Source organism: Carcharhinus amblyrhynchos, chromosome 2 (genome assembly GCF_965287045.1).
Source record: "Carcharhinus amblyrhynchos chromosome 2, sCarAmb.v2.hapA, whole genome shotgun sequence".
Taxonomy (NCBI): domain Eukaryota; kingdom Metazoa; phylum Chordata; class Chondrichthyes; order Carcharhiniformes; family Carcharhinidae; genus Carcharhinus; species Carcharhinus amblyrhynchos.
This window is the reverse complement of record NC_137325.1, coordinates 149,628,209-149,654,432: the sequence shown is the minus strand read 5'-3', so window position 1 is coordinate 149,654,432 and position 26,224 is coordinate 149,628,209. Positions and strand designations below refer to the sequence as shown.

At 49.1% G+C, this 26,224-nt stretch overlaps 1 protein-coding gene across 1 annotated transcript in view; it reads right to left on the bottom strand.

The window, feature by feature from the left end:
• Positions 1 to 792: 792 nt before the first annotated feature.
• LOC145361852 (IQ motif and ankyrin repeat domain-containing protein 1-like) overlaps positions 793 to 26,224 on the bottom strand; it is a 128,856-nt gene continuing 103,424 nt past the window's right edge. The window contains exons 9-13 of the mRNA XM_080217829.1: positions 22,790 to 22,898; positions 15,215 to 15,314; positions 9,522 to 9,656; positions 8,793 to 8,921; positions 793 to 1,137 (exon numbers count right to left, since the gene is read on the bottom strand). Of these exons, the coding sequence (XP_080073955.1) occupies positions 975 to 1,137; positions 8,793 to 8,921; positions 9,522 to 9,656; positions 15,215 to 15,314; positions 22,790 to 22,898 (636 nt within the window). The 3' untranslated portion in view covers positions 793 to 974. The remainder of the gene's footprint in view (positions 1,138 to 8,792; positions 8,922 to 9,521; positions 9,657 to 15,214; positions 15,315 to 22,789; positions 22,899 to 26,224) is intronic.

Genomic DNA, 26,224 nt, shown 5'->3' with positions numbered 1-26,224 from the left:
AAGAAAGACCACATCCACCGGCTCTCCTCTATCCACCGCCCTAGATACGTCCTCATAGAACTCCAGTAAATTTGTCAGACACTACTTCCCTTTAACGAAACCGTGCTGCGTCTGTTCTATCAAGCAATTCCCTTCAAGATGCCTCGCTATTTCCTCCTTGATGACGGATTCTAACATTTTACCTACAACAGACGTTAAACTAACCGGCCTATAATTCCCCGCCTTTTGCCTGGCACCCTTCTTAAACAACGGCGTAACATTAGCCGTTTTCCAATCTTCCAGCACTTCCCCGGAATCCAGCGACGTCTGGAAAATAACCACCATGGTCTGGCTGATATACAATAATAACACTAACAATGTGGGCATCCTAAAAGAATTTCATTACAACATTAGCAAATCAAATTTACTCCCAGGCTACATGGGTGTCCACAGGATTGGTCACTGCTTGGTTTGAAGAATTAGAAACAGGAAATTCAGTGGGTCTGGCACCATCTGTGGAGAGAGAAATAGGCTTAATGTTTTGAGGCTATCCAATTCTTGCTCAGAGTTCTGAACTCTGTTTCTCTCTCCACAGAAGCTTCCAGAGCAGCTCAGTGTATCGAGCATTCTGTTTGTTTCAGATTTCCAGCATCCGCATATTTATTTTTTATCTCGGTTTCAGGACTATCTTAGAGACAGGAAACATTTCCAGGAGATGGAGATGTTTAAGGCAGGAATTCCCTCCAATTTTTATTTTGCCATAAAGTACAACTCTGACTGACATCACAATCTGTGGAAATCTGAGATTCTTTATAAAAAAATAGACCAATTCCAAACCTAGTGACTTGTCCTCGTTCTCTTCCCATAGGATTGTTGCTGGAAGTTTGATTCCTGCTACAGAGTTTCACTGAGTTCAGAAACCCAATGTGGAATTTAGCACCCAATCATACTCAGCCTTTTCAGAGACATTTCCGCTCCCTCTTTGTGTGTGTTGGTTATTTGATGACTATTTGAATTGGATAGAAGATTTTGAGCAGTTCGTCTGGGAGATTTAGTAGTTTGGATATCACAATCAGCTGGAATTTCTCTATTCGAATGGGAGAGAATTCATTGCGGGAATATTCTGGTCCATCGCCAGGTCGAAGCAAAGACAGGAACCTATCAGGAGAAACGACAACATGTATATTTATATAATCACTTCCATATTGACTAAAATAGGTTTTAGAAAAAATTATTAGGGATAGGATTTATAGTTATTTGGAGTGTAATGAATTGATTAGAAATAGTCAGCATGGTTTTGTAGCGGGTAGGTCGTGCCTTACTAACCTTATTGAGTTTTTTGAGAAGGTGACCAAAGAGGTGGATGGGGGTAAGGCAGTTGACGTGGTATACATGGATTTTAGTAAGGCGTTCGATAAGGTTCACCATGGTAGGCTTCTGCAGAAAATGCAGATGTATGGGATTGTGGGTAATCTAGGAAGTTGGATCAGGAATTGGCTAGCAGATAGGAGACAGAGGGTGGTGGTGGATGGTAAATATTCATCATGGAGTGCAGTTACGAGTGGTGTGCCTCAGGGATCTGTTTTGGGGCCACTGTTGTTTGTAATTTTTATTAATGATCTGGATGAGGGTATAGTTGGGTGGATTAGTAAATTTGCTGATGACACCAAAGTTGGAGGTGTGGTAGATTGTGAGGAAGGGTGTCATAGTCTGCAGGGAGACTTAGATAGGTTGCAGAGCTGGGCCGAGAGGTGGCGGATGGAATTTAATGTGGAGAAGTGTGAGGTAATTCACTTTGGTAGGAGCAACAGATGTGTCGAGTATAGGGCTAACGGGAGGACTTTGAATAGTGTGGATGAACAGAGGGATCTAGGTGTGTGTGTACATAGATCCCTGAAAGTTGGGAATCAAGTAGATAAGGTTGTCAAGAAGGCGTACGGTGTCTTGGCGTTTATTGGTAGGGGGATTGAATTTAGGAGTCGCAGTGTAATGTTGCAACTGTACACTACTCTAGTGCGGCCGCACTTGGAGTACTGTGTGCAGTTCTGGTCCCCGCATTACAAGAAGGATGTGGAGGCGTTGGAGAGGGTGCAGAGGAGGTTTACTAGGATGTTGCCTGGTATGGTGGGGAGGTCCTATGAGGAGAGACTGAGGGATCTAGGGTTGTTTTCGTTGGGAAGAAGGCGGCTAAGAGGGGATCTTATTGAAACATATAAGATGATTAGGGGTTTAGATAGGGTGGATAGTGATAGCCTTTTTCCTCGGATGGAGAAAGCTAGCACGAGGGGGCATGACTTTAAATTAAGGGGGGGTAGCTACAGGACGGATGTCAGGGGTAGGTTCTTTACCCAGCGGGTGGTGAGGGATTGGAATGCCCTGCCTGCTGCAGTTGTAAATGCGTCTAGTTTGGGGGCGTTTAAGAGATCTCTGGATAGGTTTATGGACGAAAAGGGATTGGTATAGGCTAGTGGGTCATTGTTTTTGTAACTGGTCGGCGCAACATCGTGGGCCGAAGGGCCTGTTCTGCGCTGTAATGTTCTATGTTCTATGTTCTATGTTCTATGTTCTAAATATTGCAGATCGCTTCACAGGAACATAACCAGCAAGTCAGAGAGATAAGCAATGTCATTTGAAAATGCTTCAGACACACACACAACTGTCAGTATCTGTATCCAGACCCTTCACACAGGCTACTCAGTCTGGTAGCTGTGAAATAGCAGACAGCATCCTTTACTCGACAGATAGACGTAAAATAGAAAAGTAAACAAGTTCAGCTAAGCCTTTATTTTAACACAAAGCGATTAGGTATTACCTGTGATATTACACTCTCAAATCAGGAGTGCAGAGTTGGGAAAACTCCCAGCTACGCAAGTTGAATTTGAGAGAAAGTGGTCCCTCACCATCCTCCCAACCTCCAGCCAATCACAGCATCTTCACCCACACCCTAACCCTTCATATAAACCACAGCAACTGGCATCCCTCTACCCCCATACCCCACAGCCCTTTGTAGCCCCAATTCCAACCTAGAAATCTTCACCCACAGCCCAAGCCATTTTATACCCCAATGCCAACTTAGTGTCAACATGTGCCAACCACAGCCCCTTATACTCTCAGGTAATATTGGGGTAGTTAAAATCCCCTATTACGGCCCTATTGTTTTGGTATTTCTCAGAGATTAACCTACATACTTTGTTGTTCAATCTGCCTCTGACTGTTTGAGAGTCTATAGTCACTCCCATTAATGTGACTGAACCTATTTCTATTCCGAAGGTCTCTCCATATGGTCTCAACTGATGACCCTTCTAACCTATCATCCCTCCTCACAGCTGCAATTACAGCTCTGCCCTCCCTCCCGATCAGGTCTGAAATCCTGGGAGCAGGAATGCTGATCTGTTATTCCTGATCGTGCTGCAGCGTCCTTACAGTAATAAGTGTGACCTTTCTACCTGGACTCTCCGCTTATCTCCTCACATTGAAACACTGCAGCATCTCCAAACTCCTTCATTTTCTATATTTCATCTTCCAGACTCACTGACTTTCTGCCGTTTCCAGTTTCTGATGTTGCCCCATCTGAGTCCCTTGCCCCCCTTACCAACCCCGTCTAAACAGCACTCGCCAACCTCCCAGCAGATACTGCTCCCATTCAGCACCGAGATGTAAATTGCCTGGTTTACACAGCACCCACTTCCCCAGTGGCCAGGAATCGGTGTGAATGTGCTGCAGCGGGTTCTGGAGATTACTGCTCCTTTTATTGATTTCTTACCCAGAATCTGCACTCAGTACCTCCTCCCTCTCTCTATCCATCTTGTTGGTACCAATGTGAACAACAGCCTCTGGCTGTTCACCCTTCCCTTTAGGAATACAGCCATTGTGTGATATCCCTCACCCTGGCACCATGGAGCCCACACCATCCTGGAGTCATGCCTACACCACCCTGTTCCCCTCACTGCAGAATCTCCCACCGCCTCCTCCTTGTGACCCACACAGTTGGTCCATGTGGTGCTGCACCCAGCTCCGAGGGTTACCTGCCAGCTCCTTCTACACCGGAGTGCTCACCTCTCTGCCGACATGTTGTGAACAAAGAACAAAAGAACAAAGAACAACCCAGCACGGGAAACAGGCCCGTCGGCCCAACGAGCCCGCGCCGCCGCATCACCCTACACCTATTCTACCCTGCGTGTCTACGAATGGAACCCCTAACTTAGCCAGATTCAGGGGAGGGGAGGGTAAAGGTTCACAAAAGTGAACCTGTGGTGTGACCAGCTCTGTACTGTCCACATTGCTCTTCCACCATGTGGTTAACAACTAGAAGATGTAGTCCACATTTTGATTCATGACATGTATAGAAAGAAGAATGTGGTGCTGAGGGAAGATTTCAGAGAAATGGCAGGATTTCAAAGGTTCCTAAATTACTCCATTGTCTGACATTTTAGAATAATGATGGCTTAACGCCCAGTATCGGGAAAGTCAGTATGGCACACAAACCCCGCCACCTCTCACAGCCTGCTGCCATACGGATAGGCTGGGCTCCAGAGACCACTGCAGTGGGGGTTCCCCAGTCTGAACGGGTTTCTGACGGAGCTATAGAAAATACTCATCGAGTCACAGCTGGAGCACTGTGTACAGTTCTGGTCACCACATTATCGGAAGGATGTGATTTCACTGGAGGGGGTGCAGAGGAGATTCACCAGGATGCTGCCTGGGATGGAACATTTCAGTTATAGAGAGAGGTTGGATAGGCTTGGGGTGTTTTCTCTGGAGCAGACTGAGGGGTGACCTGATTGAGATGTAGAACATTGAGCAACACCGATAGGGTGGATAGGAAGATTATTTTCCGGTTAATAGATGGGTCAATAACCAGAGGGCGGAGATTTAAAGGGGATTTGAGGAAAAACTTTCTCACCAGGGGGTGGTGGGGATCTGGAACTCGCTGCCTGGAAGGGTGGTAGAGGCAGGAACCTCAGAGAATTTAAGAAGCATTTCGATGAGACCTTGAAACACCATCACACACAGGGCAATGGACCAAGTGCTGGAAAGTGGGATTGGGATAGGTATGTGCTTGATGGCCACACAGCCATGATAGGCTGAAGGGCCTATTTCTGGGGTGCAAAGTTCTATGGACAGAATTTTACAACCTCCTTACACCCGTTTTGTGGCAGGAAAATTTCCTAAAATTGGGCGTAAAGTGGTGAGCGGGAATGGTGCCCATTTTTGCACCCTTTCCCATTTTACCACTGAAAGAAAATCATCACGATCGGGAGCCCATCCAGAACGGGCGAGAAACCAATTTACATGTTTTTACAACCATCATAATCTCATTAGCAAAATCTCGTTCATAATCTTGTTATCATAATTGCTCATCATGGTCTCATGAGCATAATCTCGTTGATCATAACCTCATTAGCATAATTATATTAATTACAATCTCATGAACATAATCTCATTTATCACAACCCAGTAGAAATGGCTGAGGGGCTTCCCTGGTGCATTCTGGGTGAAATCGGACCAGCAACATTTACCAAGAAGTGGGAAGCGGAAGATCTGGTGTCAAGGAGCAGGAAACCCCAAACACAACATTAGTGTTTCCCTCCTTCCTCCTCTTTCAAAGAAATGTGAGAAGTGTAACGGGTAAGGCAGATGAACTTAGAGCTCGGATTAGTACTAGGAACTATGATGTTGTTGCCATTACAGAGACTTGGTTAAGGGAAGGACAGGATTGGCAGCTTAACATTCCAGGATACAGATGTTTCAGGTGGGATAGAGGGGGATGTAAAAGGGGTGGGGGAGTTACACTACTGATTAAGGAGAATATCACAGCTTTACTCCGGGAGGACACCTCGGAGGGTTCATACAGTGAGGCAATATGGATAGAGCTCAGGAATAGGAAGGGTGCAGTCACAATGTTGGGGGTTTACTATAGACCACCCGAGAGCCAGCGGGAGATAGAGGAACAGATATGTAGGCAGATTTTGGCAAAGTGTAAAAGTAACAGGGTTGTTGTGGTGGGAGATTTTAACTTCCCCGATATTGACTGGGACTCAGAGCTGGGGGTGTGGATGGGGCAGAGATTGTAAGGAGCATTCAGGAGGGCTTCCTGAAACAGTATGTAGATAGTCCAACGAGGGAAAGGGCCATACTGGACCTGGTATTGGGGAATGAGCCCAGCCAAGTAGTCGATGTTTCAGTAGGGGAGCAGCTTGGGAACAGTGACCACAATTCAGTAAGATTTCAGGTACTGATGGATAAAGATAAGTGTAGTCCTCAAGTGAAGGTGTTATACTGGGGGAAGGCTAATTACAACAATATTGGGCAGGAACTGAAGAACGTCGATTGGGGGCAGATGTTTGAGGGCAAATCAACATCTGGCATGTGGGAGGCTTTCAAGTGTAAGTTGATAGGGATTCAGGACCAGCACATTCCTGTAAGGATGAAGGATAAGTAAAGCAAGTTTTGGGAACCTTGGATAATGAGAGATATTATGAGCCTAGTCAAAGAGAAAAAGGAAGCATTTGTCAATCTTTTCTGTACCCTCTCCAAAGCCTCCACATCCTTCTGGTAGTGTGGTGACCAGAATTGAACACTATATTCCAAGTGCGGCCTCACTAATGTTCTATAAAGCTGCAACATGACTTGCCAATTTTTAAACTCAATGCCCTGGTCGATGAAAGCAAGCATGCCGTATGCCTTCGTGACTACCTTCTCAACCTGAATTGCCACTTTCAGTGACCTGTATACCTGTACAGGAACACACAAAGCAAATGTGGAACACAAAGCAGGACTAGAGGGCACAGCCTCAAGATAAGGGGGGGGGGAACAGTTTAGATCAGAGTTGAAGAGGAACTTCTTCACTCAAAGGGTGGTGAATCTCTGGAATTCTCTGCCCGTTGAAGTGGTGGAGGCTGCCTCACTGAATATATTTAAGTCACAGGTAGATAGGTTTCTGACAGACAGGGGAATTAAAGGTTATGGGGAGACAGCGGGAAAGTGGAACTGAGCCACTTCAGATCAGCCATGATCTTATTGAATGGCGGGGCAGGCTCAAAGGGCTAGATGGCCTACTCCTGCTCCTATTTCTTATGTTCTTAACACAAGGAAAGTAGATAGAAACTTAAGAAAGGAGAACGGAGGGCTAAAAGGGGTCATGAAAAAGCATTGGCCAGCAGGATTAAGGAAAATCTCAAGGATTTTTACACATATACAAAGAGCAAGAGGGTAGCCAGGGAGAGGGTTGGCCCACTCAAGGACAAGGGAGGGAATCTGTGTGGAGCCAGAGGAAATGGGTGAGGTATTAAATGAGTACTTTGCGTCAGTATTCACCAAAGAGAAGGAGTTGGTGGATGATGAGTCTGGGAAAGGGTGTGTAGATAGTTTGAGTCATGTTGAGATCTAAAAGGAGGAGGTTTTGGGGTTCTTGAGAAGCATCAAGATAGACAAGTCTTCAGGGCCTGATGGGATATACCCCAGAATACTGAGAGAGGCAAGGGAGGAAATTGCTGGAGCCTTGAGAGAAATCTTTGTATCCTCACTGGCTACAGAGGAGGTCCCAGAGGATTGGAGAATAGCCAATGTTGTTCCTTTGTTTAAGAAGGGTAGCAAGAATAATCCAGGTAATTACAGGCTGGACAGCCTTACATCAGTGGGAGGGAAATTATTGGAGAGGAAGGAATGGGGGGTGTTGCCATTCTGGGGGGATATGGGGAATGTGTGTTGCTAGAGTGGGTTAGAACATAGAGCAGTACAGCTCAGTACAGGCCCTTCGGCCCTCAATGTTGTGCCGAGCTATGTCCAAACCCAAGATCAGTCTATCCCACTCCCTATCATTCTGGTGTGCTCCATGTGCCTATCTAATAACCACTTGAAAGTTCCTAAAGTGTCCGACTCCACTATCACAGCAGGCAGTCTATTCCACACCCCAACCACTCTCTGAGTAAAGAATCTACCTCGGACATCCCTCCTATATCTCCCACCATGAACCTTATAGTTATGCCTCCTAGTAACAGCTACATCCACCTGAGGAAATAGTCTCTGAACGTCCACTCTATCAATCCCCCTCATCATCTTATAAACCTCTATTAAGTTGCCTCTCATCCTCCTCTGCTCTAAAGAGAAAAGCCCCAGCTCCCTCAACCTTTCCTCATAAGACCTACCCTCCAAACCAGGCAGCATCCTGGTAAATCTCCTCTGCACTCTCTCCAATGTTTCCACATCCTTCTTATAGTGAGGTGACCAGAACTGAACCCAATATTCCAAATGTGGTCTCACCAAGGTCCGGTATAGTTACAATACTGACCAATCAGTGCATGGTACCAGATGACAGGGCAATGGATCTTACTGAATATTCTGTATTTGTTTTTAAACAGCGATTGCTGCAGGATTCCAGACTACTTGATAATACTCACAAGCTTTCGAGAGGACTGCCTCTTCGTCAGGTGAATGGAGAGTTACCTGTGATCAGTGCTCCTTCCACTCACATTATCAGCCACTTCAGGTCTTGAACAGCAGGTTAGGTGTAAGGATTCGCATTCTAATCAGTAATCTGTAAACTGTCTGTGCTTTATATGCTCTGTCTGAGGCCAGAACTCTCCATTCATCTGACGAAGAGGGAAACCTCGAAAGCTAGTGAGTTTACTATCAAATAAATCGGTTGGACTAAAACCTGTGTTTACGCCAGTCCAACGCCAGCATTCCCACATCAGGATTCCAGACTGACAGACCTTCAACTATAGATTAAATCTTCATTGCCCTGGCACGGCCCAATCCCCTCCTCATGTACCTTGTGCAGGGGGAGATCAGAGGATTACCCTTGTCCTCACCTGTTCTTCTGGAGTAATTCCTTATTCAGCAACTTCTCCATCAGCCCCGCCTCAATCTGATCAAATATCCGTCCCACAGCTTCTAACATGTTCACCTCCATCATATCGATCACAAGCATCTTCCCAAACCTGGAGGGATAAACAGTCAGTCAGCATTCCCCCTGCTCTCCCCACTGCCCGACCCCGACCTCCTGCACTCCCCCCACCGTCCCCCGGTCCACGGGAATCGTAGTGGGTGGGACAGGAACCGTGCAAATACCCACTGACCTCGGGCAGGATTTTCTGGTCTTAGTGTGTCTGACAGTGTAACAGGCATGATGTGGAGGTGCCGGTGTTGGGCCGGGGTAAACACAGTGAGAAGTCTCATAACACCAGGTTATTTGGTAGCACGAGCCACAAGCTTTCAGATCACTTGCTGCTCCTTCGCCAGGTGAGTGGGAGAAGGAGCAGCGCTCCGAAAGCTAGTAGCGTTTGTTACCAAATAAACCTGTTGGGCTTTAACCTGGTGTTGTGAGACTTTGTACTGTGTAACAGTCAGGGTGGGCTTTTACTGCCGTGCTTGTCCCAAAACTGTAAAATCCTGCCCGGAGTCAGGAACTTTCCCATGGTCCGCCCTCTCCGATTCCCGTGGAGGGTTCAGTGTGGAATTGTGTGAGTTACAGACAGTGCTGTCAGATATGACGTGAAACTGATGATGCAATCATTCCCTAATCCCAGCCAGCGGATTACCTTATCGCTCCGAGGAGTCCCATTCGGAGAACCTCAGGCTGCATGTGCGCAGGATTGAGAGCATCGTAGAAGTTGGTGTCCCGATACCGCAAGAAGGTGCTGGCCTGCCCCGATCGATCGATAATGAGTGGCCACCTGAAACACATTGGTGAGGATTGAGGAGGACGCGACAACTTGCCAAGAATCACAGTGTGATATGGAGGCTTTGCCAGGTATTGCTGCAGCCACACACTGCCTCCACACATTCCTAACTCTAGATCACACTCCCGCCTTTCAGGATGTTGTTACGGAATCATAAAGTCATTGATCACAGAGCAGGAGTCAATCGCTGTCCTGGCTGGAGTTTTACCCTGCCCACAATCGGCTCACAGAACACCATTCCCCACTGGCTTTGGGCAGGTCAGAGGGTAAAATTCCAGCCACCCATCCCACTCCAGCTCTCAATATCAACAACAACAGGCAGTCTCCAGTCTCCCTCTCCATCCCCTATAACTTTATTTACCTCAAGTTTGATTCCGGGGGTGAAAGGGTTGACGTATGAGGAGAGATCACATAGTTCAGGCTTGTGCTCGCTGGAGTTTAGAAGGATGAGAAGGAATCTGATCGAGGGATATACAAATTTAAAAGACACTGATAAAGTAAATGTGACCAAATGTTTCCCCTTGTGGGACAATCTGCAATAAGAGGTCACAGGTATAGAATGAGAGGTGGTAGATTTCAAACTGAAATGAGGAGGATCTACTTCTCACAGAGGGGGGTGAATTTGTGGAACCCGCTGCCCCACAGCGCGGTGGGATCTGAATCATTGAATGGTTTCAAGAAGGAGATAAATACATTTCTAATAAAAAAAGGATAAGGAGATCTGAGGAACAGGCGGGGAGGTGGATTTGAGACCAGGGAAAGATCAGCCATGATCCGATTGGTGGAGCAGGCTCGGAGAGCTGGATCAGCCATGATCCGATTGGTGGAGCAGGCTCGAAGAGCTGGATCGGCCAGGATCTGATTGGTGGAGCAGGCTCGGAGAGCTGGATCGGCCAGGATCTGATTGGTGGAGCAGGCTCGGAGAGCTGGATCGGCCAGGATCTGATTGGTGGAGCAGGCTCGGAGAGCTGGATCGGCCAGGATCTGATTGGTGGAGCAGGCTCGGAGAGCTGGATCGGCCAGGATCTGATTGGTGGAGCAGGCTCGGAGAGCTGGATCGGCCAGGATCTGATTGGTGGAGCAGGCTCGGAGAGCTGGATCGGCCAGGATCTGATTGGTGGAGCAGGCTCGGAGAGCTGGATCGGCCAGGATCTGATTGGTGGAGCAGGCTCGGAGAGCTGGATCGGCCAGGATCTGATTGGTGGAGCAGGCTCGGAGAGCTGGATCGGCCAGGATCTGATTGGTGGAGCAGGCTCGGAGAGCTGGATTGGCCAGGATCTGATTGGTGGAGCAGGCTCGGAGAGCTGGATTTGCCGACTCCTGCCTCCAGATCCAATGTTCTACATTTCTATCAATCATATTTCGTTCTGAAATTATTCACTGTCTCTGCTTCCAGTGCTCTGATTGGCAGATTGTTGGGTTAGGAACTGCTACATTGAAGGTTCTGTCTCAAACTCCCACTGCATTTCTTGTCCAAAATCTTTCATCGCTATCCTTCGTTCTCGTCCTACTGGCTAATTAACAATGTTTCCTTGTCCACCTTATCTAAACCTGTCACAATCTTGTACACCTTTACCCAATCTCTCCTCACTCCCCTTCACTCCAAGGAGAACAACCCCAGCTTCTCCACCCGAACCTTGTAACTAAAATCCCTCATCCCTGGAACTATCCTGGTCAATCTTTCTCCGCACTCTCTCAACGTCCCTCACATCCTTCCCAAAGTGTGGTGACCAGAACTGGACACTATTCTCTCATTGGGCCAAACCAGAGCTTTGTAAAAGTTTGGCATGACCTCCTCATCTTTGTGCTGAATACTTTTCTTTCTGAAGTCCAAGATCTCCTGCTTTGTGAATCATTCTGTCTGTATTCACTCCAGAGATCGATTCAGAGGAGCCCCTGTTCGCTCTCTCCCTGAAAATTCTTTAGAATTGTGCCTTTATATCATCTCCTGCACCCTTGCACCAAAATCAGCACAGTTCACATTTTATAGAATCATACATTCCCTACAGTACCAAAGGAGGCCATTTGGCCCTTCGAGCCTGGACTGACCACAATCCCTTCTTCTATCCCGATCCCCACAACCCCATGTATTTACTCTCTTAATATATTTAATACAATTAATAATTGACACTAAGGGACAACGTAACTTGGCTAACCCACCTAACCTGAACATGTCTGGAGCGCCTCTCTGTTAAATTCCACCCAGTATTTCTCTTCTCATTCTGTGTGTTATCAAAGTCTGATAGCAAGTGATTCATATCACTTGAAGGTGAATGGGATGCTGGCCTTCATAGCGAGGGGGAAAGAATATAAAAGTAGGGAGGTCTTGCTGCGGCTGTATAGGGCATTGGTGAGGCCGCAGCTGGAGTACTGTGTGCAGTTTTGGGCGCCGTACTTACGCAAGGATATTTTGGCCTTGGAGGGAGTGCAGAGGAGGTTTACTAGGCTGATACCGGAGTTGAGGGGGTTGAGCTATGAGGAGAGGCTGAATAAACTAGGCTTGTACTTGTTAGAGTTTAGAAGGATGAGGGGGGATCTTATAGAGACGTATAAGATAATGAAGGGGATGGATAGGGTAGAGGTAGAGAGATTCTTCCCGCTTAGAAAGGACAGCAGGACTAGAACATAGAACAATGAATATTACAGCGCAGTACAGGCCCTTTGGCCCTCGATGTTGTGCTGACCAGTGGAACCAATCTAATGACCCTCTAACCTAAACTATTCCAATGTTATCCATATTCCTATCCACGGACCATTTGAACACCCTTAAAGTTGGCGAGTCCACAACTGCTGCAGGCAGGGCATTCCACGCCCTTACTACCCTCTGAGTAAAGAACCTACCTCTGACATCCGTCCTATAATTACCACCCCTTAATTTAAAGCTATGTCCCCTTGTGTTAGCCATCACCATCCGAGGAAAAAGGCTCTCACTGTCCACCCTATCCAATCCTCTGATCATCTTGAATGCCTCAATCAGGTCACCTCGTAACCTTCTTCTCTCCACTGAAAATAGCCTCAAGTCCCTCAGCCTTTCCTCATCAGACCTTCCCACCATACCAGGCAACATCCTGGTAAACCTCCTCTGCACCCTTTCCAATGCCTCCACATCTTTCTTATAAACAGCGACCAGAACTGTACACAATACTCCAAGTGCGGCCGCACCAGAGTTTTGTACAGTTGTAACATGACCTCACGGCTCCGAAATTCAATCCCTCTACCAATAAAAGCTAACACACCGTACGCCTTCTTAACAACCTTATCAACCTGGGTGCCAACTTTCAGGGATCTATGCACATGTACCCTGAGATCTCTCTGCTCGTCAACACTACCAAGAGTCCTTCCATTAGCCCTATATTCTGTACTCCTGTTATTCTTACCAAAGTGAATCACCTCACACTTTTCTGTATTAAACTCCATCTGCCGCCTCTCAGCCCAGCTCTGCAGCTTATCTATATCCCTCTGCAAACTGTAACATCCATCCTCACTGTCTACAACTCCTCCGACTTTGGTGTTATCAGCAAATTTACTAACCCATCCTTCTACACCCTCATCTAGGTCATTTATAAAAATGACAAACAGCAGTGTCCCCAAAACAGATCCCTGAGGAACACCACTTGTAACTGAACTCCAGGTTGAATATTTCCCATCAACCACCACCCTCTGTCTTCTATCAGCTAGCCAATTCCTGATCCAAACTGCTAAATCACCCTCAATCCCATGCATCTGCATTTTCTGCAGTAGCCTACCATGGGGAACCTTATCAAACGCTTTGCTAAAATCCATATACACCACGTCAACTGCCTTACCCTTATCCAACTCTTTGGTCACCTTTTCAAAAAACTCGATAAGGTTTGTGAGGCACCACCTACCCTTCACAAAACCGTGTTGACTATCCCTAATCAATTTATTTCTCTCTGGAGGATTATAAATCCTATCCCTTATAATTCTTTCCAAAACTTTGCCCACAACAGAAGTAAGGCTCACTGGTCTATAATCCCCAGGATGGTCTCTGCTCCCCTTCTTGAACAAGGGACAACATTTGCTATCCTCCAGACTTCCGGCACTATACCTGAAGCCAATGACGACATGAAGATCAAAGCCAAAGGCTCTGCAATCTCCTCCCTAGCCTCCCAGAGAATCCTAGGATAAATCCCATCCGGCCCAGGGGACTTATCTATTTTCACACTCTCAAGAATTGCTAACACCTCCTCCTTATGTACCTCAATCCTGTCTAGTCTACTACCCGGTATCTCAGTATTCTCCTCGACTACATTGACTTTTTCCTGCGTGAATACTGATGAAAAATACTCATTCGGTGCCTCTCCTATCTCTTCAGTCTCCACGCACAACTTCCCACTACTGTCTCTGACTGGCCCTAATCTTGCCCTAACCAATCTTTTATTCTTGACATACCTGTAGAAAGCTTTAGGATTTTCCTTGATCCTATCCACCAAAGTCTTCTCATGTCCTCTTCTAGCTCTTCTTAACTCTCTCTTTAGCTCCTTCCTGGCTAATTTATAACTCTCCAGTGCCCTAACTGAGCCTTCACATCTCATCTTTACGTAAGCCTCCTTCTTCCTCTTCACCAGAGATTTAACTTCTTTAGTACACCACGGTTCCCTCGCTCGACCACTTCCTCCCTGCCTGACAGGTACATATTTATCAAGGACTCGCAGTAGCTGCTCCTTGAATAAGCTCCACATTTCAGATGTTCCCAGCCCCTGCAGTTTCCTACTCCACCCTATGTATCCTAAATCTCTCCTAATAGCCTCATAATTACCTTTCCCCCTGGTATAACTTCTGCCCTTCGGTATATGCCTATCCCTTTCCATCACTAAGGTAAACGTAACCGAATTGTGGTCACTATCACCAAAGTGCTCACCTACCTCCAAATCTAACACCTGGTCTGGTTCATTACCCAGTACCAAATCCAATGTAGCCTCACCTCTTCTTGGCCTATCTACATACTGTGTCAGGAAACCTTCCTGCACACATTGGACAAAAACTGACCCCTCTAACATGCTTGAACTATAGCTTTTCCAATCCATATTTGTAAAGTTAAAATCCCCCATAACAACTACAACAAATTTAAATGGTGGAACAGGCTGGAGGGGCCGAATGGGCTACTCTTGCTCCTTGTTCATATGTAATGTCTGTTATCGTGTGATTGGGAGCCCGGAGATCTGACTCTGATATCCTGTGAATTCTTATCTCTGAAACTCTATTTCCTCAATCCCAATTCCTGTAAAGTTCCCATTCTGAACCTGTGATTGTTCCTGACTCTGAGTTAATTTCCAATCTTACCTGTTCAACTGGATAGTTGGTGAATTAAGGGGATTGAATTCATAATGATTTGTATTTATACTGCACCTCTCACAACCTCAGATCATCCCAAAGCTCTCCATGGCCAATGAAATATGTTTTGAGAGGGATACAGTTGGGATATGATGGGCGTGTGGTGGTGGGGCCGTCTCAATCACGTACACTCGGTTCCTCAGCACACACTCTGCTTCTGAGTGTGAGGGCAGCATGTTGGGTCTTTCAGCTGGTACCTGCCATCCTGCTTGATCTTGTTGCCAACGTCTTTCAGAAGCACATCGTCCAGCTCACGGATGTGACACAGTGTCCCGATGGGCTTCGTCAGCAATGAATCTGGAGAAAGGAAGTCATTACAAGCAGCATGAGAAAGGTTATTAGATGTTCCTTCCCAGAGAATGCCTTTGATGGGCTCTCAATGGCTTGAGCTTAGTCCCTACTGGCTTAGAGCAAAGAAAGGTACAGCACAGGAACAGGCCCTTCGGCCCTCCCAGCCTGTGCCGATCATGATGCCCTAACTAAACTAAACAAAAACCTTCTGCCCTCACTCGGTCCGTATCCCTCTATTCCCTCCCTATTCATGTACCCATCTAGATGCCTCTTAAATGTTGCTATTGTGTCTGTTTCCACCACCTCCTCTGGCAGCACGTTCCAGGCACCCACCACTCTCTGTGTGAAAAACCTCCCCCATACATCTCCCTTAAACTTTCCCCCTCTCACCTTGAACCTGTGTCCCCCTGTGTAATTGACACTTCCACCTTGGGGACAAGCCTCTGACTATCCACCCTGTCTGTGCCTCTCACCATTTTGTAGACCTCTCTCAGGTCTCCCCTCAGCCTCCGTCTTTCCAGTGAAAACAATCCCCGTTTATTCAACCTCTCCTCAGAGCCAACACCCTCGAGACCAGGCACCAACCTGATGAACCTTCTTTGCACTCTCTCCAAAGCTTCCACATCCTGGTAGTGTGGTGACCAGAACTGCACACAATGCTCCAAATGCAGCCTAACCAATGTTTTATATAGCTGCAACATGATTTCCCAACTCCTGTACTCAGTGCCCCGGCTGATGAAGGCTCCTCCCAATTACATAGGTCTAGATTGGACCAGACATGATCTTATTGAAGACTATTGATTTGTCTGAGAATATAGGGAGCGTGGTTAGTAAGTTTGCAGATGACACCAAGATTGGTGGCATAGTGGACAGTGAAGAAAGTTATCTCCAGTTGCAATGGGATCTTGATCAATTGGGCCAGTGGGCTGACGAATGGCAGATGGAGTTTAATTCAGATAAATGTGAGGTGATGCATTTTGGTAGATTGAACCAGGGCAGGACTTACTCAGTTAATGGTAGGGAGTTGGGGAGAGTTACAGAACAAAGAGATCTAGGGGTACATGTTCATAGCTCCTTGAAAGTGGAGTCACAGGTGGATAGAGTGATGAAGAAGGCATTCAGCATGCTTGGTTTCATTGGTCAGAACATTGAATACAGGAGTTGGGACGTCTTGTTGAAGTTGTACAAGACATTGGTAAGGCCACACTTGGAATACTGTGTACAATTCTGGTCACCCTATTATAGAAAGGATATTATTAAACTAGAAAAGATTTACTAGGGTGCTACCGGGACTTGATAGTTTAATTTTGGGCGGCACAGTGGCATAATGGTTAGCACTGCTGCCTCACAGCTAGGGGTCCGTATTCGATTCCCGGCTTGGGTGACTGTCTGTGTGGAGTTTGCATATTCTCTTTGTGTCTGCGTGGATTTCCTCCGGTGTGTTCCCGTTCCCTCCCATAGTCCAACGACGTGCAGGTTAGGTGCATTGGCCATCCTAAGTTGCTCCTTAGTGTCCCAGGATGTGTAGGTTAAAGAGATAGGTTGAGGTTGTAGGTTGTGGTAAAAAGAAAACAAGGAATTATAGACCAGTAAGCTTAACATCGGCAGTGGGGAAAATTCTCAAATCCATTATCAAGGACTTTATAGCAGAGCATTTAGAAAGCAGTGACAGGATCAGGCAGAGTCAGCATGGATTGATGAAGGGGAAATCACGCTTGATAAATCTGTTGGAATTCTTTGAAGATGTAAATAGTTGAGTTGACAAGAGGGAGGCAGTCGATGTGGTCTATTTGGACTTGCAGAAAGTGTTTGACAAAGTCCCGCACAAGAGATTATCGTGCAAGATTAAAGTGCATGGGATTGGATGAAGTGTGTTGAGATGGATAGAAAACTGATTGGCAGAGGGGAAACAAAGAGTAGGAATTAATGGGTGCTTTCCAAATTGGCCAGCAGTAACTAGCGGGGTACCACAGGGATCGGTGCTGGGACCCCAGCTATTCACAACATATATTATTGATTTGGATGAAGGAACAAAGTTTAATTTCTGAAAGTTTGCAGATGATACCAAGCTGGGTGGGAGGGTGAACTGTGACGAGGATACAGAGATCCTTCAGAATGATCTGGGCAGGTTGGGTGAGTGGGCTAATCAATGGCAGATGCAGTATAATTTGGATAAATGTGAGGTTATTCACTTTGGAAGCAAAAACAAGAAGGCAGATTACTACCTGAATGGCTGTAAATTGGGAGAGGGGAGTGCGCAGAGGGACCTGGGTGTCCTTGTGTACCAGTCACTGAAGGTAAGCGTGCAGGTACAGCAGGCGGTAAAGAGGCAAATGGCATGTTGGCCTTCATTACGAGAGGTTTTGAGTACAGGAGCAGGGATGTGTTGTTACAATTATACCGGGACTTGGTGAGGCCACACCTAGAGTATTGTGTGCAGTTTTGGTCTCCTTTTCTGAGGAAGGATGTTCTTGCTCTCGAGGGAGTGCAGTGAAGGTTTACCAGGCTGATTCCGGGGATGGTGGGACTGATGTACGAGGAGAGATTGACTCGGTTAGGATTGTTTTAACTGGAGTTCAGACGAATGAGGGGGGATCTCATAGAGACTTATAAAATTCTAACAGGATTAGACAGGGTAGATGCAGGGAGGAGATTCCTGATGGTGGGGGAGTCCAGAACCAGGGGTCACAGTCTGAGGATTCAGGGTAGACTGTTTAGGACGGAGATGAGGAGACATTTAGAACATAGAACATAGAACATAGAACATTACAGCGCAGAACAGGCCCTTCGGCCCACGATGTTGCGCCGACCAGTTACAAAAACAATGACCCACTAGCCTAAACCAATCCCTTTTCGTCCATAAACCTATCCAGAGATCTCTTAAACGCCCCCAAACTAGACGCATTTACAACTGCAGCAGGCAGGGCATTCCAATCCCTCACCACCCTCTGGGTAAAGAACCTACCCCTGACATCCGTCCTGTAGCTACCCCCCCTTAATTTAAAGCCATGCCCCCTCGTGCTAGCTTTCTCCATCCGAGGAAAAAGGCTATCACTATCCACCCTATCTAAACCTCTAATCATCTTATATGTTTCAATAAGATCCCCTCTTAGCCGCCTTCTTTCCAACGAAAACAACCCTAGATCCCTCAGTCTCTCCTCATAGGACCTCCCCACCATACCAGGCAACATCCTAGTAAACCTCCTCTGCACCCTCTCCAACGCCTCCACATCCTTCTTGTAATGCGGGGACCAGAACTGCACACAGTACTCCAAGTGCGGCCGCACCAGAGTAGTGTACAGTTGCAACATTACACTGCGACTCCTAAATTCAATCCCCCTACCAATAAACGCCAAGACACCGTACGCCTTCTTGACAACCTTATCTACTTGATTCCCAACTTTCAGGGATCTATGTACACACACACCTAGATCCCTCTGTTCATCCACACTATTCAAAGTCCTCCCAGAGAGGATTCTTCACCCAGAGAGTGTTGAGCCTGTGGAACTCATTCCCACAGGAAGTAGTTGTTGTCAAAACATTGAGGCAGCTGGATATAGCACTTGGGGCGAATGGGATCAAAGGTTATGGGGAGAAAGCAGGATTAGGCTATTGAGTTGGATGATCAGCTACGATCGTAATGAATGGTGGAGCAGGCTTGAAGGGCCAAATGGCCTCCTCCTGCTCCTATCTGCTATGTTTCTATGATTAACAAGGTAAATACGTGGGGTTATGAGGATAGGGCCCGGGTAGGATCGCTGTTGGTGCAGACTTGATGGGCCAAATGGCCTCCTTCTGCACTGTAGGCATTCTATGATTCCATGAGTTAGAAGGAGAGGATACCTACACCTCAGGGACCGCAGTGACTCAAGAAGGCAGCTCCCCAGCACCTTCTGAAGGGGCAATTAGGGATGGGCAGTGAAGGCAGCACTAGCCAGTGACACTGACTTCCTGGAAGAATGAATTAAAGACAGCCATTCACAAGATGAGACCATTGCCAGTTTGCTCAAGTGTTACAGTCACAGCGAGGGTGTAGAGAAAGATCAACTTAGTCCATTCAAAAGTCTGACAGCAGCAGGGAAGAAGCTGTTCTTGAGTCGGTTGGTACGTGACCTCAGACTTTTGTATCTTTTTCCCGATGGAAGAAGGTGGAAGAGAGAATGTCTGGGGTGTGGGGGGTCCTTAATTATGCCGGCTGCTTTTCCCAAGGCAGTGGGAAGTGTAGACAGAGTCAATGGATGGGAGGCTGGTTTGTGTGATGGATTGGGCTACGTTCATGACCCTTTGTAGTTCTTTGCAGTCTTGGGCAGAGCAGGATCCCATACCAAGCTGTGATACAACCAGAAAGAATGCTTTCTACGGGGCATCTGTAAAAGCTGACATGCCAGATTTCCTGAGAAAGTAGAGGTGTTGGTGGGGCTTTCTTATCTATAGTGTCAGCATGGGGGGGACCAGGACAGGTCGTTGGTGATCTGGACACCTAAAAACCTGAAGCTTTTGATCCTTTCTACTTCATCCCTGTTGACGTGGACAAGGGCATGTTCTCCTTTACACTTCCTGAAGTCAATGACAATCTCCTTGTTGACATTGAGGGAGAGATTATTGTTGCCGCACCAGTTCACCAGGTTCTCTCTCTCATTCCTGTATTGCCCAGGGTGTGGCCTGAGTGTTCTGTAATGAAGTTTCTTAATTAAACCTGTACTTTCTGAAGTTAGTTTTTCTATTGCTTGTCACGGTATTATCCCGAATACCGGGTGAACATTGGTGGCAGAGGAAAGCCCATGGTATCTCGGTAAGGCCTGAAGAGGTGCTGCAGACTGGGGACAAGACCACGGCAAAAGGTAGATGTGAAACTACATCGTTTTATTGTCCTGCTGTCTTTTCAGATGCTGAACAATACCCGTAATGGAAGGCAGAAGTGGAAACGTGGACCTTTGTTACTGCAATACCAAGCAAGATGCAAGATATGAGTTTAGCTTTGTCACTCCCAGCTAGAAGCAAGATAAGGAGCCAAGGTTTCCTGAGTGGACTGTAATTACCCTGGATAAAGAAGGAGGGTTACAGATCCTGTTGCAATATCTAGATAATTAGATAAGTAGATAACAAATTATTTACACAGAGGGCGATGGGTGCTGGAACTCACTGCTGGGGGAGGTAGTGGAAGCGGATAAAATAATGACTTTTAAGGGGTGTCTGGACAAATCCATGACTAGGATGGGAATAGAGGGATATGGTCCCCGGAAGGGTAGGGGGTTTTAGTTCACTCGGGCAGCATGGTCAGTGCAGGATTGGAGGGCCGAAGGGCCTGTTCCTGTGCTGCAATTTTCTTTGTTCTTTTGTCAAAAAGAAAAGTTTTTGGAGAATTATGAAGGGAGGGTGATTTTTGACAGGATTAGGAGACAAGATAGCCAGTCCATGGAGGAATATACCATGGAATTTGAGAAGGGCCATAACAGGCTAATGAAGTTTAATTTGGAGACTCCAGATGTGGTGTTGGCCTTTAAGATTTTGGACTGTGCATGTCTGTCTCAGATGGACAATCTTCGGGAGTACAATGTAAGGGAAGAGAGCCCCTCTTTGATCAAATGGTAACATCATTAAAAAAGTTCTTTGGAAAACAGTTGCCCCCGTCACTTTTGTCAGTTCAGATCGGAATGCCAAAGCGCCCAGAGAGAGGGTTCAGGAGTAACCCAGCTGCATTCTCCACCAAATGGTAGATGGAGGCCCCGAAACAGAGGCAGTTACACCAATAAGAGACCTGATTTTGAAAGCGGATGTAACCGGTAGAGACACATGGGGGAGGGTGATAAAAGATATTTCACTGGAAGAGATGGTGAATTGCTGTTTTCAATGCAATTTACCCATATCACTGCAAAATGAAGAAACCGTGTCTTTAAAGTTGCAATAAAGAGAATATAAAGATAAGGATCATGAAGAACTTGAATTGGTGGCATAGTGGACAGTGAGGAATGTTATCTCCAATTGCAATGGGATCTTGATCAATTGGGCCAGTGGGCTGACGAAAGGCAGATGGAGTTTAATTTAGACAAATGCAATGTGATGCATTTTGGGAGATTGAACCAGGGCAGGACTTACTCAGTTAATGGTAGGGTGTTGGGGACAGTTATAGGACAGAGATCTAGGGGTACATGTTCATAGCTCCTTGAAAGTGGAGTCACAGGTGGACAGAGTGGTGAAGAAGGCATTCAGCATGCTTGGTTTCATTGGTCAGAACATTGAATACAGGAGTTGGGACGTCTTGTTGAAGTTGTACAAGACATTGGTAAGGCCACACTTGGAATACTGTGTACAGTTCTGGTCACCTCATCCGATTATAGAGAGTATATTATTAAACTAGAAAGAGTGCAGAAAAGATTTACTAGGATGTTACCGGGACTTGATGGATTGAGTTATAAGGAGAGGCTGGATAGACTGGGACTTTTTTCTCTGGAGTGTAGGAGGCTGAGGGGTGATCTTATAGAGGTCTATAAAATAATGAGGGGCACAGATCAGCTAGATAGTCAATATCTTTTCCCCAAAGGTAGGGGAGTCTAAAACTAGAGGGTATAGGTTTAGGGTGAGAGGGGAGAGATACAAAAGTGTCCAGAGGGGCAATTTTTTTACACAGAGGGTGGTGAGTGTCTGGAACAAACTGCCAGAGGTAGTAGTAGAGGCGGGTACAATTTTATCTTTTATAAAGCATTTAGACAGTTACATGGGTACTATGGGTATAGAGGGATACGGGCCAAATGTGGGCAATTGGGATTAGCTTAGGGATTTAAAAAAAAGCGGCATGGACAAGTTGGGCCGAAGGGCCTGTTTCCATACTGTAAACCTCTCTGACTCTATGGCTGGAAGACTGGGGCTGGAGTAGATCAGGGATTAATGCTGGGGCAGGTACAGATTAGGGCACTCACTCCTGGAGCTGAGTAAGTCAGGGCTCTTATTCTTTGGACTGGTGTATATCAGGGCCTGGGTCCCGGGGCCGGAGTGGATCGGGCCCTGGGTCCCGGGGCCGGAGTGGATCGGGGCCTGGGTCCTGGGGCCGGAGCGGATCGGGCCCTGGGTCCCGGGGCCGGAGCGGATCGGGCCCTGGGTCCCGGGGCCGGAGTGGATCGGGGCCTGGGTCCTGGGGCCGGAGCGGATCGGGCCCTGGGTCCCGGGGCCGGAGCGGATCGGGCCCTCGGTCCTGGGGCCGGAGCGGATCGGGGCCTGGGTCCCGGGGCCGGAGTGGATCGGGGCCTGGGTCCCGGGGCCGGAGTGGATCGGGGCCTGGGTCCCGGGGCCGGAGTGGATCGGGGCCTCGGTTCTGGAGCAGATTCCTGCCCTCAGTGCTTGGGTTGGATTAGATGGCGGCCCTGGTTTTGGGGAGGCTGGGGTCGATCAGGACTCGAAGTGAAGCTTCAGTCCCAGGGCAGAGTTTATGTGGAGCCCCACAGCAGGAGGATTTTGCCCTGGGCCTGCAGTGGGTCTGTACTTGCCTCTCTGCAGTTTCTCTCTGAGCTCCAGTTTGGCCAGGGAGAGTTTATCTTCTGCCTTAGCAACTGCTGCTCTCTTCTCTGTCAAGAAATCCTCTGCATCATGAATGGCCTGAAAGGGAGAGGCAGCTTCATCAGATCACCCTCTGAACTAACCCCCCAGAACCCTGCTCCCAACCATACATCACCCATGGTGCAGACAGGCCTGCCACAGAGTCACCGGGGGGGGGGGATTGGGGGGGCTGCGCTGCGATCACTGTCCACGGGGAAGGTGGGGGCTCTCGAGATCCGGTGGGACGAGAAATTGCCAGTTTGCTGTGAGATTGTGACCACTGACCGGTGATATAAAGAGGTTCACAGCGACACTGGGTCTGAGCCTGATTTTTATATCTTTTAATTAATTTACATATAACGACACTCACCCTCTCAGTATTTATCCACTCGTATTTAAACCACACCCCTGTGAGATCATGGCGCGTTTACATGGATCTCCACATGACACGTGAAACAAGCACCCGCCCACCCCCCCCACCCCGACCCCCCCCCACCCACACATCCACCCACACATCCACCCACACATTTTGAAAAAGTGTCTTAAGATCTGCAAGGAAAACTGACCGATTCCCCTGGGCAAGAAACTGACCAATACCCCTGGGGGAAAACTGACCGATTCCCTCGGGCGGGAAACTGACCGGTTCCCCCGGGCGGGAAACTGACCGATTCCCCCGGGCGGGAAACTGACCGATTCCCCCGGGCGGGAAACTGACCGAATCCCCCGGACAAGAAACTGACCGATTCCCCCGGGCGGGAAACTGACCGATTCCCCCGGGCGGGAAACTGACCGATTCCCCCGGGCGGGAAACTGACCGATTCCCCCGGTCAAGAAACTGACCCATTCCCCCGGGCGGGAAACTGACCGATTCCCCCGGGCGGGAAACTGACCGATTCCCCCGGTCAAGAAACTGACCCATTCCCCCGGGCGGGAAACTGACCGATTCCCCCGGGCGGGAAACTGACCGATTCCCCCGGGCGGGAAACTGACCGATTCCCCCGGGCGGGAAACTGACCGATTCCCCCGGGCGGGAAACTGACCGATTCCCCCGGGCGGGAAACTGACCGATTCCCCCGGGCGGGAAACTGACCGATTCCCCCGGACAAGAAACTGACCGATTCCCCCGGGCGGGAAACTGACCGATTCCCCCGGGCGGGAAACTGACCGATTCCCCCGGGCGGGAAACTGACCGATTCCCCCGGGCGGGAAACTGACCGATTCCCCCGGGCGGGAAACTGACCGATACCCCCGGGCGGGAAACTGACCGATACCCCCGGACAAGAAACTGACCGATTCCCCCGGACAAGAAACTGACCGATTCCCCCGGGCGGGAAACTGACCGATTCCCCCGGGCGGGAAACTGACCGATTCCCCCGGGCGGGAAACTGACCGATTCCCCCGGGCGGGAAACTGACCGATTCCCCCGGGCGGGAAACTGACCGATACCCCCGGGCGGGAAACTGACCGATACCCCCGGACAAGAAACTGACCGATTCCCCCGGGCGGGAAACTGACCGATTCCCCCGGGCGGGAAACTGACCGATACCCCCGGGCGGGAAACTGACCGATTCCCCCAGGCGGGAAACTGACCGATTCCCCCGGACAAGAAACTGACCGATTCCCCCGGGCGGGAAACTGACCGATTCCCCCGGGCGGGAAACTGACCGATTCCCCCGGGCGGGAAACTGACCGATTCCCCCGGTCAAGAAACTGACCGATTCCCCCGGACAAGAAACTGACCGATTCCCCCGGGCGGGAAACTGACCGATTCCCCCGGGCGGGAAACTGACCGATTCCCCCGGGCGGGAAACTGACCGATTCCCCCGGGCGGGAAACTGACCGATTCCCCCGGACAAGAAACTGACCGATTCCCCCGGGCGGGAAACTGACCGATTCCCCCGGACAAGAAACTGACCGATTCCCCCGGGCGGGAAACTGACCAATTCCCCCGGGCGGGAAACTGACCGATTCCCCCGGACAAGAAACTGACCGATTCCCCCGGGCGGGAAACTGACCGATTCCCCCGGGCGGGAAACTGACCGATTCCCCCGGGCGGGAAACTGACCGATTCCCCCGGGCGGGAAACTGACCGATTCCCCCGGGCGGGAAACTGACCGATTCCCCCGGGCGGGAAACTGACCGATTCCCCCGGACAAGAAACTGACCGATTCCCCCGGGCGGGAAACTGACCGGTTCCCCCGGGCGGGAAACTGACCGATTCCCCCGGACAAGAAACTGACCGATTCCCCCGGGCGGGAAACTGACCGATTCCCCCGGGCGGGAAACTGACCGGTTCCCCCGGGCGGGAAACTGACCGATTCCCCCGGGCGGGAAACTGACCGATTCCCCCGGGCGGGAAACTGACCGATTCCCCCGGGCGGGAAACTGACCGATTCCCCTGGGGGAAACTGACCGATTCCCCCGGGCGGGAAACTGACCGATTCCCCCGGTTAAGAAACTGACCCATTCCCCCGGGCGGGAAACTGACCGATTCCCCCGGACAAGAAACTGACCGATTCCCCCGGGCGGGAAACTGACCGATTCCCCCGGGCGGGAAACTGACCGATTCCCCCGGGCGGGAAACTGACCGATTCCCCCGGGCGGGAAACTGACCGATTCCCCCGGGCGGGAAACTGACCGATTCCCCCGGACAAGAAACTGACCGATTCCCCCGGACAAGAAACTGACCGATTCCCCCGGGCGGGAAACTGACCGATTCCCCTGGGGGAAACTGACCGATTCCCCCGGGCGGGAAACTGACCGATTCCCCCGGGCGGGAAACTGACCGATTCCCCTGGGGGAAACTGACCGATTCCCCCGGACGGGAAACTGACCGATTCCCCCGGGCGGGAAACTGACCGATTCCCCCGGGCGGGAAACTGACCGATTCCCCCGGGCGGGAAACTGACCGATTCCCCCGGGCAAGAAACTGACCGATTCCCCCGGGCGGGAAACTGACCGATTCCCCCGGGCGGGAAACTGACCGATTCCCCCGGGCGGGAAACTGACCGATTCCCCATCAGATCCTGCTACTTTTTCGTGATTCCACACAACCTGTCCAGTGATCTGGAAAAGGGTAAGTGACAATCACAGCCCCACCCTCCAGCAAATTTCCTCCCACTCCATCTCCCAGTTCAATCCTTTATTTCTCCTTGTCCTCAGATTGGTTCCGAATTGGGAGCTCCCCATCATTTCCCTCACAGCCAATACACAGGGGATATTCACCCATGGGGGCAGGGGGGCATCTCCCAATAGTCACAGGCTCCCACCCTGCACCAGGGACACATGGTCACAAAGTGAAGCAGGAAGCCTGGTGGGCTGGTCCCACCCCACAGTGAGTGGGAGAAGGGGAGGGGGGGAGAGGGGGAGGGGGGGAGGGGGGGAGA